The 18985-nt window shown below is 48.5% G+C and overlaps 1 protein-coding gene across 1 annotated transcript in view; it reads left to right on the forward strand.

The window, feature by feature from the left end:
* The window catches only part of camkmt (calmodulin-lysine N-methyltransferase), a 184216-nt gene that overhangs the window by 823 nt on the left and 164408 nt on the right, over positions 1 to 18985 (forward strand). Inside the window, exons 2-3 of the mRNA XM_021576372.3 lie at positions 209 to 393; positions 487 to 551. Coding sequence (XP_021432047.3) covers positions 209 to 393; positions 487 to 551 — 250 coding nt within the window. The remainder of the gene's footprint in view (positions 1 to 208; positions 394 to 486; positions 552 to 18985) is intronic.

Raw genomic sequence — 18985 nt, forward strand, 5'->3', positions numbered from 1 at the left:
ACCACACTACTACAGGAACTGTGGGGATCAGTTTCAAGGATGAACAATAGAGCCTGGAGACATATCAGATCTTCATCACTAGGCTAGATAGAAGGTTCTAATTCCTCCATGTCACTCTAATTTGATCAGTACATGTGTTTTGAGGTGGTGTTTTTAAAGCAGATCAGGTTGTGTGGTTTGACAGTTGCTATATCTCCCACTCCCTCAGGTGCTGAGACAGAAACAGCTGGACGGTGCAGACTCGGAGGTCAAGCAGGTGTCTGTCCGGAGATTCTCCTCCTTCAACCTGTTCAACAAAACCAGTGTCATGCACCAAGAGACAGATGACCCCTCCGAAGGCCAGTGGGTGGAATACACAAGTGCTTCCTTCCCAGAGTTCAGTGCCTTTCTCAGGTGGGTTTGAGATCCTTGTCCTGTGTTTAAGCCGAGCACCGTGCAGCTTACACACACACTGTATAATAATATTTCTCTCTCATTCATTTTCAGAGATAACCTCGGGCCCATCAGAGTGAATGAGGTTCTCAACAGTTTTGACAATACAGGGAATGTCTGTGAGTACATCCTCCATATACATGTTTAAGAGTGTGCGTTCATTTAACCTATGACTATCTCCCTATGATGACCTCCGGTAACACACTGTTTTCCCACTTACATCGATTGCTGTTCTGGTGAGTCACTCAGCCTGTTGGAAAGAGAGAGTGAGAAAAGGCTATTTTTACCATTATCGCTGAGGGCAGATTGAGGATCACCTTTTCGTAAGGACTTAACACAGTCTCATGCAATACAAATGATCTGATGTTAAGCTGTGGAAGCCAATCAAATCAGTATCCTGAGGAGATGGTGATGAGGTGAGAAGGTCATGCAGCTGTTTTTCCATTGTAATGGAAACATTGTTTTCTGTTCTGCTGTCACGGTGACAGCTCTCCTGTATCGTCTTATATAACGCTGAGTAGCAGTTTGGTTAGTAAATCAGAGGTTGTTTTTAGAAGAGGGAACCCCTCAGGGAAGGCTGCATCTCTCTGTACTCCCACTAGCAGGCAGCGCTGATCAGCAGTATTCACACAGCAGAGCCAGAGAGAGCCTGGGAGCTGCCTCTCTCTTTCTATCCCTGCCTGACAGCCAGGTCATGTGATCATGTGATCCCCACCAGCCTGGCCTTTAGCAGGCCCACATACCTGCTACCCAGTGGGGTGAGCATTCCACAAATGTGATGAAAGGAACAGATTGGCTAAAGCTGGTATCTGTGTTCTAGCTCCCTCTCAAGTGAGCCCAAACTCGGGTGTTTTGTTATTATAGCTGAGGACTGTGGTCGAACAACACTGGTGGTCTGGGCTTTTCATTCTGTGTTCCTGTGTGTTCACTTTTCCTCTTTCAGAAAATGGGTCCACAGAGAAAATACAAATAATTTGTCACCCAGGATATACAGAGTATACAAAATATTAGGTACACCTTCCTAATATTGAGTTCCACCCCCTTTTGTGCTCAGAACTGCCTAAATTCGTTGTGGCATGGACTCTACAAGGTGTCGATAGCGTTCCACCGGGATGCTGGCCCATGTTGACCCCAAATGGTCCCACAGTTGTGTCAAGTTTGCTGGATGTCTTTTTGGTGGTGAACCATTCTTGATACACAGGGGAAACTGTTGAGCATGAAAAACCCAGCAGTTTTGCAGTTCTTGACACCCTCAAACCGGTGCGCCTAGCACCTACTACTGTACCCCGTTCAAAGGCACTTAAATCTTTTGTCTTGCCCATTCACCCTCTGAATGGGACACATACACAATCCATGTCTCAATTGTATCAAGGATCAAAAATCCTTATTTAACCCATCTCCCCTTCATACACTGATTGAAGTTGATTTAACAAGTGACATCAATAAGGGATCATAGCTTTCACCTGGATTCACCTGGTCAGTCTGTCATGGAAAGAGCAGGTGTCCCTAATGTTTGCGCCACGCAGTGTATGTTATGATGTAACAGTACACACGGTAATCATTGTATATAGCTATGTAGACCTATGCATAGATTAATCCTGATTTGAATCAATAAGATAATAAGGACCGCTTGTGTTTGAGTGGATGACTTAGCACCCCATAGTGTATGTTGAGCCTTCTTTACAGTCACCTGATTGGTTCCGGATATTCCTGTGTCTTCATAGCTATGGGAATCAGAGGGTCATCTGTGAGCCAGATGGCTACACAGGGGTCTAGGGTCGTAGTAGAGGTCAAAACTGGGACTGTACTCAGTCATCCCACATCATCAGGTCACACAGCACAGCACATACCATCACCTCAGCTAATCCTGAAGGACCTGAAAACAGCCAGAAATAATAAGCAGTGTGTCCCCTTGCCCTTATTAGCATATCTGGGTTACATGTAGGCCTAGCTGGTGTAAACTAGGGGTCATAGGTAATACTAAAATGCACTCTGACCCTTCAGTATAATAGAGTAATTATTCAGATGTATTGTGGCATTATACCAAACAAGGATCTTTACTTCTGTAAGATCTTTACCTCTAACTATTAGAGGTTCTACAGAATTCTGTCTAAATAGAGATTGATGTGGTATGAAATAGACAGCTGTAGGCTAGATGTTGTTGTTATTTGTCAGGAGAGCTGATGATCCTATCTGCTTAACCTTGTCTGACCTGCAGCTAATCTGGTGTCCCGTTAGTTGACTGAGGGATGAGAGAGGTGACCCTATCACCAGGACCAGGGTCTGGGGTTAAGAGGGTACAAGAGAACCCATCTGGTAGGAATGTGGTGCTTCCAGCTCTGTTCGTTCTCCTCAATGACCACAGCAGGATGCTCGTCTTCTCCACCTCCCTCGTACCATCCCAGCTAGAGGAGCTATTCACTGGCTCAGATAGATAGATATCTGGCTCCTTGACCCACATCTGGTCTGGATTTTCCTGGGGAGGGAGAGGGAGGTGGAGGTAGAGATTCTAGAGGTAGGGGGCCCTGGGTCCTCACCGCTAGGCAGGGCCTTTCAAACCCTCCTCTCAACCACTTCTAATTGATCTCACGCATTGCTAGGCCCAAACATCTCACCCCAAATACCCCTGTCAGAAAGGCTGGAGGGGGAGCTCAGGAGCTCATTGTCTGAAGAGGGGGTGCCCCTTGCCCCTGTGTTAGCTGCCCCCTGCCCCCCTCCACCCCCCCTCAACTTTGCACATCCCTAAATCCTCCCCTGAGGAGAGTACATGCCACAATCCTTGGGCTCCTTCTCTTCCTGAATGGGAGTCCAAAACGCTGGGGGTGGATTAGTCCTGCAAATGTGTGCTTCGGTGCTCTATGCGGCATTGGCCATAGGAGTAGGGCTTGTAGGGGGGCTTGTTTTAGGGTTTAACTGGCCTTGTTTCCTGTGAGGACCAATGTTTCCAGGCACAATGGGGATAGGTGGGGCTGAAGAGGTTTTAGCTGGGTACATGAGAGCCTTGTTGACACAGGGTTTGGACTGGAGAGGAGCGACTGGTTTGGGGGGGTGTATGCTAGGCTAGGTCACACGTTGGGTTCAGATAGTCATGTGTCTTAGAGAGCTCCTCCATTGTAGGTTTCACTCTGTGCTGTCATAAGACTCTACAGGGAGGTGTTGTAAGACATGCTGTGGGATGAGCTGGGTGAATCAGAGCTACAGGGGCCATCCTTATGCTGTGGGATGAGCTGTGTGAATCAGGGCTATAGGGGCATCCATATGCTGTGGGATGAGCTGTGTGAATCAGGGCTATAGGGGCCATCCATATGCTGTGGGATGAGCTGTGTCCATTCAGACCTCTGTTCGGGCCCAGCAGGTCTCTGGAAACAGGCTTTATAATGTGGCTCCTTTACAAAACCTCTCATTGTCACTTTGGTTACAACTCTTTTTAGTCTTCTAATCATCCTCATTACCCGGTGACACGACCCCTCCTGCTGTCTCGTAGGCCCGAGAGCTTACATACATCACCGTGTGTGTGTCTTTGTGTGTGTTCAGATACCATAGCTCTATAATGGATGATCCTGCCTTAATGCAGAAAGTGTTCGAGCATGAATATGTACGCCTGTGTGAGTGTGTGTGCACATTTGTGTATGTGTGAGTGTATTGCATACTGTGTGTGCTTTAAGAGGTTCCCCCTGTGGCCCTCCCTTGTGCCAACCCTTTAGCAGCCCCTGTTTGCATAATTATGCTAATTCACTCTGCCAGAATGCTATCTAATTATATCCCGTTAGACAATGGCGGAGGGCTGGGGCCCTGGGTACTACATGCAGGTCTGGGGGCTGTAACTCTGACACACTGTGACACTGCAACTCTTAACTCTTGTGTTGGTGACAGTTAATTAGTGCTCCCCTGTGTGTGTTTACAGGCCAGGCTCTGTGACGAGCCTATGTGCCCCTCAGTGTAACACTATACTGGTGGAGCGCCCAGCGCTGCTACACACAACCACTGTTACAGTGGAGTCATTGGCTTAGTTAGAGAGCATGGTGCTGCCTGCACCACTAGGGTTGTGGGTTAGATTCCTGCATGGCCCACATTAAGGCTACTGGGTATGTCACTATGAATCCTAAATTGCTTTGGATGAAGGTGTCTGCTACTACATGACAACTGCATTTATTTACCCAATTATATTATATTTACAGTCTTGAGTTAATCTAGTAAATTGTAAAAAGCTAAGTAAATGGTTTGTGAGTGTGATGTGAGTGTACCCTTGGGCCTGTCTGTTTGCTAGAGGGAGGTGTTGGATGTGATGATTAGCTTTTGAGCCCCGTGTGGCTCAGGGGATGAGAAGTGGGGAAGAGTTGCCAGTTGACTTAATTTAAGGTAATTGGTTTGGTTCCATATCTTGAGGAAATGGCTTTGCCTTCTACAAGGGTTAGGCTGTTAAGAGCTCAGGGGTTCGTGTCCAGGGCAGGCAACTGTCTTAGCCCTGAATAGAAGAAAAAAAACATTCTCAGAGAAAGAAAACACACACACAAACAATAGACGTACCCCTGTGGTAAATAGCCAATGAATACAAGGGCTAGTGAAATAAAGCCCCTGGTGAAGTGTATGGTTGGTTGGGTATTGGTCAGTATAGGTGGTAGGAGATGGGGATGGGGAAACCTGAGCGTTGCCAATGAGCAGGAGGATTAGAGAGGAAATGATGGTGGCCCAGTCAGAGCTGCCCTTCATTGTTAGACCAGTAATACTGTGGTAATTACAAAGACTACATACTTTAGCAGCCAGCCAGCTCTCTCTCTCTCTCTCTCTCTCTCTCTCTCTCTCTCTCTCTCTCTCTCTTTCTCTCTCTCTCTCTCTCTCTCTCGTCCTCGCTCTCTCTCTCTCTCTTGTCCTCTCTCTCTCGTCCTCTCTCTCTCTTGTCCTCTCTCTCTCTCTCGTCCTCTCTCTCTCTCGTCCTCTTTTCTTCTGTTGCAAAGGTATTAGAGGGAAAATGAAAGAGGGAGAATGAAAGAGTAATACCACACCCCAGAATGGCACAATTATTGGATTTTTCACCACTTTAGTCACCCTCCCCAGAAGCCAACCCTCCCTCCTCCCCTCCTCCCCTCCTTCCCTCCTCCCCTCCTTCTAATCAGGTTTTTAATTCCAACCTGGCCCGGTGTGTTAACCTACACCTAAAACACTCTGTGAACCCTACGCTTCCGATTCTACAGAGATCCATAGTAAGTCAAATTATTTGCTAAGGCCACTAGATGCCATGCATGAACATGAATGGAATGAAATTGTGGATAGGTGCAGAGCTGTTCTCTCTATTATACGTGATGCCTGCAAATGTCAGCCTGCACATTGTGAGTGTGTATGTCTGCACATTGTGTTTGTAATGTGTATATGCACATTGTGTGTGTGTGAGTGTCCTCCCATTAGAGAGATAAGTGATTAGTGCATGGTGGTTAATTAGTGGCTCTTCGCTCTGCGTCCGTGGAGTGCCATGCCGCATCATCCTATTGGTCCTTTCCTTCCACCCTTTTCACCTCACAAAACCCTTCGCCGCTGTTTGCCTAGCAACGGCTACACGGCTGGTGAGGAGTCCTCCGGGCCTAATGTAGGCTACTTGATGATGTTTTAAAACAAATAGATGATTATCTGATTAGCGTCTTTGTTGAGAGTGCAGTTTATAAATGGCCACCCTGCAACATGCTTGAAACATCCCTCCAAAACCCGCATCAGGAGAAGGGACCACTAATCATGTGTTAGTCTAAATAATGTTTGTGTATAATGTTTGTGTATTTGTTTCATGTGTTCTTTGTGTGTCAGTTGCATTGCTTTGTTTGTGTAGATGAATTGCTACGGTGCACTTGGTGTTGTGTGGTCTTTTGATTTGTGTGTTTTATGATGTATTCATGTCTGTTTTATGTGCTGTAAATATTCATATAAATTCATGAAAAATTATAACTGTTCGTTAAAAGGCATCAGCATACTTGTCCCTTTTTGTGAATCTGCGCTCTACATTTGAGTGAATTTTGACATCAGTTTATTACCATGTCTTTGACCGTTGTTGTTGATGTGTTTGTCAGTGAGGTACTCAACCATTAGCTAGCATCCAAACCCCATTCCCTTACTTTAGTGTGGTTGTGTTCACACTTGCAAACCCCAGAGTGGCCCTGTCAGTCAATCACTGTTGTGACGCTAATGGAGATGCTAACGCTAATGTAGCTTGTGCAGGCCCTAATCTAGCCTACAGTTGCTCATGTATTTAAGTGGCCCTCCGAGGGAGCTGTGCTACTGGAGGATCCCTGGGCTCTGGGCCTGCAGGGACCATTTTCCTGTGACTTTAGTGGCAGCCAAGGGAGCCAGTCACTCTGTCAACCCCAGGAGAACACACTCACAGCCTGGCAAGTGACAGAAGGCACAGTGGCGGTGTTCATTTAGTGACTGACTTGTATGTGGATGGTAAGTGGGCCCTTTAGGGCTGTTTGTTTTTGTCAGGGAAACGTGGAAATGTGCTGCTGGCTGACAACAATTAACATAGTCTTTTTGTTTGTCTCTCTCTTTTCATTTGGTCTTTCTCACTGTCTCTTGCTCTGTCTGTCTCTGTCTGTGTATTTATCTCTCTGTCCTTCTCCCCTTCTCTATCTCCATCTCTCTCTCTCTCTCTCTCTCTCTCTGTAATAGCTTGGCCAGGATGAGTACAGGCTGTGGGGCCCCTGCAGCAGTGTTTTAAGGTCATAGCGCGCTCTCTCAATAGTGCTGACTGGGCCAGTGTCTCACTGACAGCTGATCCAACAGCCCTAGCAGGCTGGAGACAGTCCATTTCTCACCCTCCTCCTCCCTTTCTTCTCCTCCTCTCTCTCTCCCCCTCTCTCCACAGCGGGTGATGGCTGGGCCAGCCTTTGTGTTTGGCCAGTCAGGCCTAAACCCGGGCCCCGGGGGCTGCTCGCCGGGGAGAGCCCAGGCCGCAGAAAGGGAGAGAAGAAAAGGAGAGAAGTAATTATGTTCAGTCATTGAGTTCTGAAGATCCCCGTGTTAATTACGGGGCCGCTCGCTACAAAACACCACCAATTCAAGTGAAAAATGAGGAATGTTTGCGAGGGTGGATTGGAACATGACACCTCTGGGCTCCAGCCTTGCCATGAGAAGCCAGATTAAGATGGCCGAGCCCCCTGTCTTCCCTCCCTCGTCCTCCCTCCTTCCCTCGCTCTTTTCTTTTGTGACGGAGAGATTACGCACACGGGGTCCGGTTACAGACCCGGGTCCATTGTCCTGCTCACTGTTTCATATGTGCTGATGCGGCTCCGCATCACTGGCTTTTCAGGACAGGGGCCCGCTCTCGCTTTCTTTCTCTTTCTCTCTTCTTCGATGTCGCTCTCTAACTCCTTCCCCTCCTTATTCATCTCTCTGCTTCTGTCGCTTGCTCTTTCTCTGTAACCACTCGCTGGTATTTCCCCTCTTCCTTCATCTCTCTCCTACTCTTCTTCAACCTTTTCTATGTCCTATATTTTACTCTCAGCCCCTCTTTCTCCATCTTGTTCCCCCTCTGATTTCCTCCACAAGTAGCTCCAGTGGATCAGCTTTGTAGATGTTGCTTTGTCTTGTATAATTTGTGACTTAGTTCTATGGGGTAGCAACCTGTTTGTGGTGTGGTGTGGTCTGGTCTGATGTGTTCCAAACCCACCTGTTCCCTGGCCCTGGGGGGGGAGGGGACAGAGAGGTAGACAGAGGGGTGGGTCAGAAGAGGGGACAGACGAGGGGACTGAAGGGAGAGGACAGAAGAGGGGACTGAAGGGAGAGGACAGAAGAGGGGACTGAAGGGAGAGGACAGAGGGGTAGACTGAAGGGAGAGGACAGAGGGGTAGACTGAAGGGAGAGGACAGAAGAGGGGACTGAAGGGAGGGGACAGAAGAGGGGACTGAAGGGAGAGGACAGAAGAGGGGACTGAAGGGAGAGGACAGAAGAGGGGACTGAAGGGAGAGGACAGAAGAGGGGACTGAAGGGAGAGGACAGAAGAGGGGACTGAAGGGAGAGGACAGAGGGGTAGACTGAAGGGAGAGGACAGAGGGGTAGACTGAAGGGAGAGGACAGAGGAGGGGACTGAAGGGAGAGGACAGAGGGGTAGACTGAAGGGAGAGGACAGAGGGGTAGACTGAAGGGAGAGGACAGAAGAGGGGACTGAAGGGAGAGGACAGAGGGGTAGACTGAAGGGAGAGGACAGAGGCGTAGACTGAAGGGAGGGGACAGAAGAGGGGACTGAAGGGAGGGGACAGAAGAGGGGACTGAAGGGAGAGGACAGAGGGGTAGACTGAAGGGAGAGGACAGAGGGGTAGACTGAAGGGAGAGGACAGAGGGGTAGACTGAAGGGAGAGGACAGAGGGGTAGACTGAAGGGAGAGGACAGAGGGGTAGACTGAAGGGAGAGGACAGAGGGGTAGACTGAAGGGAGAGGACAGAGGGGTAGACTGAAGGGAGAGGACAGAGGGGTAGACTGAAGGGAGAGGACAGAAGAGGGGACTGAAGGGAGAGGACAGAGGGGTAGACAGAAGGGAGAGGACAGAGGGGTAGACTGAAGGGGGAGGACAGAAGAGGGGACTGAAGGGAGGGGACAGAAGAGGGGACTGAAGGGAGGGGACAGAAGAGGGGACTGAAGGGAGAGGACAGAGGGGTAGACTGAAGGGAGAGGACATAGGGGTAGACTGAAGGGAGAGGACAGAGGGGTAGACTGAAGGGAGAGGACATAGGGGTAGACAGAAGGGAGAGGACAGAGGGGTAGACTGAAGGGAGGGGACAGAAGAGGGGACTGAAGGGAGAGGACAGAGGGGTAGACTGAAGGGAGAGGACATAGGGGTAGACTGAAGGGAGAGGACAGAGGGGTAGACTGAAGGGAGAGGACATAGGGGTAGACTGAAGGGAGAGGACAGAGGGGTAGACTGAAGGGAGAGGACATAGGGGTAGACTGAAGGGAGAGGACAGAGGGGTAGACTGAAGGGAGAGGACAGAAGAGGGGACTGAAGGGAGGGGACAGAGGGGTAGACTGAAGGGAGGGGACAGAGGGGTAGACTGGAGGGAGGGGACAGAGGGGTAGACTGGAGGGAGGGGACACAGGGGTAGACTGGAGGGAGGGGACAGAGGGGTAGACTGAAGGGAGAGGACAGAAGAGGGGACTGAAGGGAGGGGACAGAAGAGGGGACTGAAGGGAGAGGACAGAGGGGTAGACTGAAGGGAGAGGACATAGGGGTAGACTGAAGGGAGAGGACAGAGGGGTAGACTGAAGGGAGAGGACAGAAGAGGGGACTGAAGGGAGGGGACAGAGGGGTAGACTGAAGGGAGGGGACAGAGGGGTAGACTGGAGGGAGGGGACAGAGGGGTAGACTGGAGGGAGGGGACACAGGGGTAGACTGGAGGGAGGGGACAGAGGGGTAGACTGGAGGAAGGGGACAGAGGGGTAGACTGAAGGGAGGGGACAGAAGACATTGTGGCAGGCTCCTTGCTGGGACCAGAACACCCCCTACCTCCCTCCCTCTTTTCTCTCTCTCTGTCTCCCAATGTGATAACAGGTTTGTTCCTGCTCCATTGTGGTAGTAATGATGGGGAGTCTGGGCCGCAGAAAGGGTCGTTAAAAAGTAGAAGTGTCTGGGCCGTTAAAAAGTAGAAGTGTGTGTGTGTGTGTGTGTGTGTGTGTGTGTGTGTGTGTGTGTGTGTATAGTGGGGATTACAAGAACATTGCTGTGTAACCAGGTTCAGACAGAACGTACCCCAACCTCCATAGGCCACCCCACTGAGTCTTTCACCGTGTGTGAGTGTGTGTTTGGGGCCTTAGACAGGGGCGTATCCGGGCGCCAGAAGGCCAAAGGGAAGGAGGCTCCCAGATGGAGACATTTTGTTTGCAGGGTTTCTATAACAATACTGTTCTCCGCTCTACTACACACTACCCCCCCAACACTAGTTTGCCACCCCCCCACAACCAACACTACTCTACCCCCCCCCTAGAAGCCACACTAGTCTACCCCCCCCCCCCACCACAACCAACTACTCTACCCCCCCACAACCAACACTAGTCTACTACCCCCCCACAACCAACACTAGTCTACTACCCCCCCACAACCAACACTAGTCTACTACCCCCCCACAACCAACACTAGTCTACTACCCCCCCACAACCAACACTAGTCTACTACCCCCCCACAACCAACACTGGTCTACTACCCCCCCACAACCAACACTAGTCTACTACCCCCCCACAACCAACACTAGTCTACTACCCCCCCACAACCAACACTAGTCTACTACCCCCCCACAACCAACACTAGTCTACTACCCCCCCACAACCAACACTAGTCTACTACCCCCCACAACCAACACTAGTCTACTACCCCCCCCACAACCAACACTAGTCTACTACCCCCCCCACAACCAACACTAGTCTACTACCCCCCCACAACCAACACTGGTCTACTACCCCCCCACAACCAACACTAGTCTACTACCCCCCCACAACCAACACTAGTCTACTACCCCCCCACAACCAACACTGGTTTACCCTCCCCCACAACCAACACTGGTTTACCCTCCCCCACAACCAACACTGGTTTACCCTCCCCCACAACCAACACTGGTTTACCCTCCCCACAACCAACACTAGTCTACCTCGCCCCCCCCACAACCAACGCTAGTCTACCTCGCCCCTGACAACAAAAGCTAGTCTACCTCGCCCCCCCACAACCAACACTAGTCTACCTCGCCCCCCACAACCAACGCTAGTCTACCTCTCCCCCCACAACCAACGCTAGTCTACCTCGCCCCCCACAACCAACGCTAGTCTACCTCACCCCCACAACCAACGCTAGTCTACCTCGCCCCACACAACCAACACTAGTCTACAACCTCCCCACAACCAACACTAGTTTACCCCCCCACCAACACTAGTCTACCACCCCACACAACCAACACTGGTTTACCCCCCACAACCAACACTAGTCTACCTCGCACCCAACAACCAAAGGTAGTCTACCTCGCACCCAACAACCAAAGCTAGTCTACCTCGCACCCAACAACCAAAGCTAGTCTACCTCGCCCCCGACAACCAACATTAGTCTTCCTCGCCCCTGACAACCAACACTAGTCTACCTCGCCCCCCACAACCAACGCTAGTCTACCTCGCCCCCCACAACCAACGCTAGTCTACCTCGCCCCCCACAACCAACACTAGTCTACCTCGCCCCCCACAACCAATGCTAGTCTACCTCGCCCCCCACAACCAACGCTAGTCTACCTCGCCCCCCACAACCAACGCTAGTCTACCTCGCCCCTGACAACAAACGCTAGTCTACCTCGCCCCCCACAACCAACGCTAGTCTAACACCCCCCCCCACAACCAACGCTAATCTACCTCTCCCCCCAGAACCAACGCTAGTTGACCGCCTCCCCACAACCAACGCTAGTCTAGCTCGCACCCCACAACCAACGCTAGTCTACCTCGCCCCCCACAACCAACGCTAATCTACCTCTCCCCCCAGAACCAACGCTAGTTGACCGCCTCCCCACAACCAAAGCTAGTCTACCTCGCCCCCCACAACCAACTCTAGTCTACCACCTCCCCACAACCAACACTAGTCTACCACCCCCCCCACAACCAACGCTAGTCTACCTCGCCCCCCACAACCAACTCTAGTCTACCACCTCCCCACAACCAACACTAGTCTACCACCTCCCCACAACCAACACTAGTCTACCACCTCCCCACAACCAACACTAGTCTACCACCTCCCCACAACCAACGCTAGTCTACCTCGCCCCCCACAACCAACGCTAGTCTACCTCGCCCCCCACAACCAACGCTAGTCTACCTCGCCCCCCACAACCAACGCTAGTCTACCTCGCCCCCCACAACCAACGCTAGTCTACCTCGCCCCCCACAACCAACGCTAGTCTACCTCGCCCCCCACAACCAACGCTAGTCTACCTCGCCCCTCACAACCAACGCTAGTCTACCTCGCACCCCACAACCAACGCTAGTCTACCTCTCCCCCCACAACCAACGCTAGTCTACCACCCCCCCACAACCAACGCTAGTCTACCTCGCCCCCCACAACCAACTCTAGTCTACCACCTCCCCACAACCAACACTAGTCTACCACCTCCCCACAACCAACACTAGTCTACCACCTCCCCACAACCAACACTAGTCTACCACCTCCCCACAACCAACACTAGTCTACCACCTCCCCACAACCAACACTAGTCTACCACCTCCCCACAACCAACACTAGTCTACCACCTCCCCACAACCAACACTAGTCTACCACCTCCCCACAACCAACACTAGTCTACCACCTCCCCACAACCAACACTAGTCTACCACCTCCCCACAACCAACGCTAGTCTACCTCGCCCCCCACAACCAACGCTAGTCTAGCTCGCCCCCCACAACCAACGCTAGTCTACCTCGCCCCCCACAACCAACGCTAGTCTACCTCGCCCCCCACAACCAACTCTAGTCTACCACCTCCCCACAACCAACACTAGTCTACCTCACCCCCCCCACAACCAACGCTAGTCTACCTCGCCCCCCACAACCAACTCTAGTCTACCACCTCCCCACAACCAACACTAGTCTACCACCTCCCCACAACCAACACTAGTCTACCACCTCCCCACAACCAACACTAGTCTACCACCTCCCCACAACCAACACTAGTCTACCACCTCCCCACAACCAACACTAGTCTACCACCTCCCCACAACCAACACTAGTCTACCACCTCCCCACAACCAACACTAGTCTACCACCTCCCCACAACCAACACTAGTCTACCACCTCCCCACAACCAACACTAGTCTACCACCTCCCCACAACCAACACTAGTCTACCGCTCCCCCACAAGCAACGCTAGTCTACCTCGCCCCCGACAACAAAAGCTAGTCTACCTCGCCCCTCACAACCAAAGCTAGTCTAGCTCTCCCCCCACAACCAACGCTAGTCTAGCTCTCCCCCCACAACCAACGCTAGTCTAGCTCTCCCCCCACAACCAACGCTAGTCTAGCTCTCCCCCCACAACCAACGCTAGTCTAGCTCTCCCCCCACAACCAACGCTAGTCTAGCTCGCCCCCCACAACCAACGCTAGTCTACCCCCCCACCAACACTGTTCTTCCCCCCCACACAACCAACGCTAATCTGCCTCACCCAACCAACGCTATTTTACCACCCACCAACACTGGTCTACCACCATTATAGATAGACCTGACTATGTGCCAATGTGGTGCTGCTGCTGCCAACACTCGCCCAACTGCCACACACACACACACAGAGGGGGGCCGCACACACCCCCGTGTACCCTGAGAACTATACAGCAGCTTTTCCAAGTGGCTTTTTACACAATGAGGACACTAATGTCTTTTTATTTGGAGAGCTGGTTAATTGATCTGGCGTAACGTCCTAATTGTGTCTCTCTTACTGGATGGCTCCAAACCCCCGGTGCGTACATTTCACATCACCTTTGTTTAGACACTGTGTGGAAAACATTTACTCTAAATACAAATATGAGTGTGTGAACAGTGCCTGTGTGTAGTAGTCTGTAAACACGTTTGAGAGATAGAAGAGGACCATTCACTATGACATGGTGGTATTAGAAATCTCCTTTCAATGGAAATGTGTTTAAAAAATAGTATTTCAGATATTCATTTATTTATTTAGTCATTTGTTAGGGCTTGTTTCTTTGTGTGTATCAAATACAGTATGTCTACACAGTACAGTATGTCTATACAGTACAGCATATTAACACTGCAGTATGTCTATACAGTGCAGTTTAGTCCGTCTACACAGTGCAGTATGTCTACACAGTGCAGTATGTCTACACAGTGCAGTATGTCTATACAGTACAGCATATTAACACTGCAGTATGTCTATACAGTGCAGTTTAGTCCGTCTATACAGTGCAGTATGTCTACACAGTGCAGTATGTCTACACAGTACAGTATCGTATGTTCACACAGTGCAGTATCGTATGTTCACACAGTACAGTATCGTATGTTCACACAGTACAGTATCGTATGTTCACACAGTGCAGTATCGTATGTTCACACAGTGCAGTATCGTATGTTCACACAGTGCAGTATCGTATGTTCTCACAGTACAGTACCGTATGGTCTCACAGTACAGTATCGTATGTTCACACAGTGCAGTATCGTATGTTCACACAGTGCAGTATCGTATGTTCACACAGTGCAGTATCGTATGTTCACACAGTGCAGTATCGTATGTTCACACAGTGCAGTATCGTATGTTCACACAGTGCAGTATCGTATGGTCTCACAGTGCAGTATCTATGTTCACACAGTGCAGTATCGTATGTTCACACAGTGCAGTACAGTATGTCTACACAGTGCAGTATCTTATGGTCACACAGTACAGTATGTCTACACAGTGCAGTATCGTATGTTCACACAGTGCAGTATCGTATGGTCACACAGTGCAGTATGTTCACACAATGCAGTATCGTATGTTCACACAGTACAGTATCGTATGTTCACACAGTACAGTATGTTCACACCATGCAGTATCGTATGTTCACACAGTACAGTATCGTATGTTCACACAGTACAGTATGTTCACACAGTACAGTATCGTATGTTCACACAGTACAGTATGTTCACACAATGCAGTATTGTATGTTCACACAGTACAGTATCGTATGTTCACACAATGCAGTATCGTATGTTCACACAGTGCAGTATCGTATGTTCACACAGTGCAGTATCGTATGTTCACACAGTACAGTATGTTCACACAATGCAGTATCGTATGTTCACACAGTACAGTATCGTATGTTCACACAGTACAGTATCGTATGTTCACACAGTACAGTATGTTCACACAATGCAGTATCGTATGTTCACACAGTACAGTATGTTCACACAATGCAGTAATGTATGTTCACACAGTACAGTATCGTATGTTCACACAATGCAGTATTGTATGTTCACACAGTGCAGTATCGTATGTTCACACAGTGCAGTATCGTATGTTCACACAGTGCAGTATCGTATGTTCACACAGTACAGTATGTTCACACAATGCAGTATCGTATGTTCACACAGTACAGTATCGTATGTTCACACAGTACAGTATCGTATGTTCACACAGTACAGTATGTTCACACAATGCAGTATCGTATGTTCACACAGTACAGTATGTTCACACAATGCAGTAATGTATGTTCACACAGTACAGTATCGTATGTTCACACAATGCAGTATTGTATGTTCACACACTACAGTATCGTATGTTCACACAGTGCAGTATCGTATGTTCACACAGTGCAGTATCGTATGTTCACACAGTGCAGGATCGTATGGTCACACAGTGCAGTATCGTATGGTCTCACAGTGCAGTATCGTATGGTCTCACAGTGCAGTATTGTATGGTCTCACAGTGCAGTATCGTATGGTCTCACAGTGCAGTATCGTATGGTCACACAGTGCAGTATCGTATGTTCACACAGTGCAGTATCGTATGTTCACACAGTGCAGTATCGTATGTTCACACAGTACAGTACCGTAGGTCTCCACAGTACAGTATTGTCAGACAGTGTATTTAGAAATATGATTGGATGTTTGTGTCTGCCTTGGCGTGTGAGTATGTTCGTGTGACGTGTGTGTCTGTAAAACGGTGCACAGTGTTTGTAAATGATCCTGGCACTCCTGCACCACACACACGCGCACATGCACACACAACCTCCTACTGTTGGACAGTAGTGACAGTGGAAAGTGTGTGTGAAACTGGCAGCCTGTGTGTGACGGGCGGCAGGTTGCCTAGCGGTTAAGAGCATTGGCACAGTAACAGACGCTGGTTCGAATTCTTTAGCCGGCAAGTTGTAAAAATCTGCCGTTCTGCCCTTGAGCAAGGCAGTTAACCCTCACCACAACTGCTCCCCGGGTGCCAATGATATCTGTGATTCAGAGGGTTTGGATTCAATGCAGAATACATATTTCGGTAGGTATCTGTCTAGGTATCCCCTCTGCCTTTCCTTTCCCTGTTGTTCACCAGCTGGGGGTGCTGTCAGCCCTTGTAAAACAACAACAGGTAAACTCCACTTTGGCTCCCTGATCAACGACTCTCCTCAAGTCCTCTCCTCTTTCCACCAACTCCACTTTACATTCAGATATTAACCTCATTCCTATTAGCTTTCTCATTATGGAGAATTTTGTGATGAAAATATCTTTCCAATCTGCTGATATTGCATTATTAGATGGATATTTAAAGGGGCAATATGCAGTTCAAGCTGTAACAAAGTGGTCACCCTGCCGCAACTGTGTGATGGGGCTGGAGAAATCTAACCACTCTCAAATTCATAGACAGATCTATGGATGCAAGGACTGACCATCCATGATCTAAAAAGTATAGTTTTAATCATGTTTCGAGCCTATAAAGTGTTGGTTTACAATTGCATTGTTTACTAATAATTGTGTAAGACAAGGTTATATGTTAGGTTCTGATGTGGTACGACCACAGTTGAACTAATCTCATGAGGCAATTATAAATTACATTCTTCATGGGTCTGTATGTATGTACAGTGGGGCAAAAAAGTATTTAATCAGCCACCAATTGTGCAAGTTCTCCCATTTAAAAAGATGAGAGAGGCCTGTCATTTTTATCATAGGTACACTTCAACTATGACAGACAAAATGGGAAAAAAAGATCCAGAAAATCACATTGTATGATTTTTTAAATTAATTTATTTGCAAATTATGGAGGAAAATAAGTATTTGGTCAAAAACAAAAGTTTATCTCAATACTTTGTTTTATACCGTTTGTTGGCAATGACAGAGGTCAAACGTTTTCTGTAAGTCTTCACAAGGTTTTCACACACTGTTGCTGGTATTTTGGCCCATTCCACCATGCAGATCTCCTCTAGAGCAGTGATGTTTTGGGGCTGTTGCTGGGCAACACGGACTTTCAACTCCCTCCAAAGATTTTATATGGGATTGAGATCTGGAGACTGGCTAGGCCACTCCAGGACCTTGAAATGCTTCTTACGAAGCCACTCCTTCGTTGCCCGGGCGGTGTGTTTGGGATCATTGTCATGCTGAAAGACCCAGCCACAATTTTTATTCAATGTCCTTGCTGATGGAAGGAGGTTTTCACTCAAAATCTCACGATACATGGCCCCATTCATTCTTTCCTTTACACGGATCAGTCGTCCTGGTCCCTTTGCAGAAAAACAGCCCCAAAGCATGATGTTTCCACCCCCATGCTTCACAGTAGGTATGGTGTTCTTTGGATGCAACTCAGCATTCTTTGTCCTCCAAACAAGACGAATTGAGTTTTTACCAAAAAGTTATATTTTGGTTTCATCTGACCATATGACATTCTCCCAATCTTCTTCTGGATCATCCAAATGCTCTCTAGCAAACTTCAGATGGGCCTGGACATGTACTGGCTTAAGCAGGGGACACGTCTGGCACTGCAGGATTTGAGTCCCTGGCGGCATAGTGTGTTACTGATGGTAGGCTTTGTTACTTTGGTCCTAGGTCTCTGCAGGTCATTCACTAGGTCCCCCCGTGTGGTTCTGGGATTTTTGCTCACCGTTCTTGTAATCATTTTGACCCCACGGGGTGAGATCTTGCGTGGAGCCCCAGATCGAGGGAGATTATCAGCGGTCTTGTATGTCTTCCATTTCCTAATAATTGCTCCCACAGTTGATTTCTTCAAACCAAGCTGCTTACCTATTGCAGATTCAGTCTTCCCAGCCTGGTGCAGGTCTACAATTTTGTTTCTGGTGTCCTTTGACAGCTCTTTGGTCTCGGCCATAGTGGAGTTTGGAGTGTGACTGTTTGAAGTTGTGGACAGGTGTATTTTATACTGATAACAAGTTCAAACAGGTGTCATTAATACAGGTAACGAGTGGAGGACAGAGGAACCTCTTTAAAGAAGAAGTTACAGGTCTGTGAGAGCCAGAAATCTTGCTTGTTTGTAGGTGACCAAATACTTATTTTCCACCATAATTTGCAAATAAATTCATTAAAAATCCTACAATGTGATTTTCTGGATTTTTTTTCTTCTCATTTTGTCTGTCATAGTTGACATGATGAAAATTACAGGCCTCTCTCATATTTTTTTAAGTGGGAGAACTTGCACAATTGGTGGCTGACTAAATACTTTTTTGCTCCACTGGTATGTGTGCATGTATGCATGTATGCATGTTTGCATGTATGCATGTGTGCATGTATGCATGCATGCATGCAGTTGAAGTCGGAAGTTTACATACACCTTAGCCAAATACATTTAAACTCAGTTTTTCATAATTCCTGACATTTAATCCAAGTAAAAATTCCCTGTCTTAGGTCAGTTAGGATCACAACTTTATTTTAAGAATGTGAAATGTCAGAATAATATTAGAGAGAATGGTTTAGTTCAGCTTTTATTTCTTTCATCACATTCCCAGTGGGTCAGAAGTTTACATTCACTCATTTAGTAATTGGTAGCATTGCCTTTAAATTGTTTAACGTGTGTCAAACGTTTCGGGTAGCCTTCCACAAGCTTCCCACAATAAGTTGGGTGAATATTGGCCCATTCCTCCCGACA

Source organism: Oncorhynchus mykiss, chromosome 20, assembly GCF_057628025.1.
Source record: "Oncorhynchus mykiss isolate SJ-2025 chromosome 20, ASM5762802v1, whole genome shotgun sequence".
Lineage (NCBI taxonomy): Eukaryota > Metazoa > Chordata > Actinopteri > Salmoniformes > Salmonidae > Oncorhynchus > Oncorhynchus mykiss.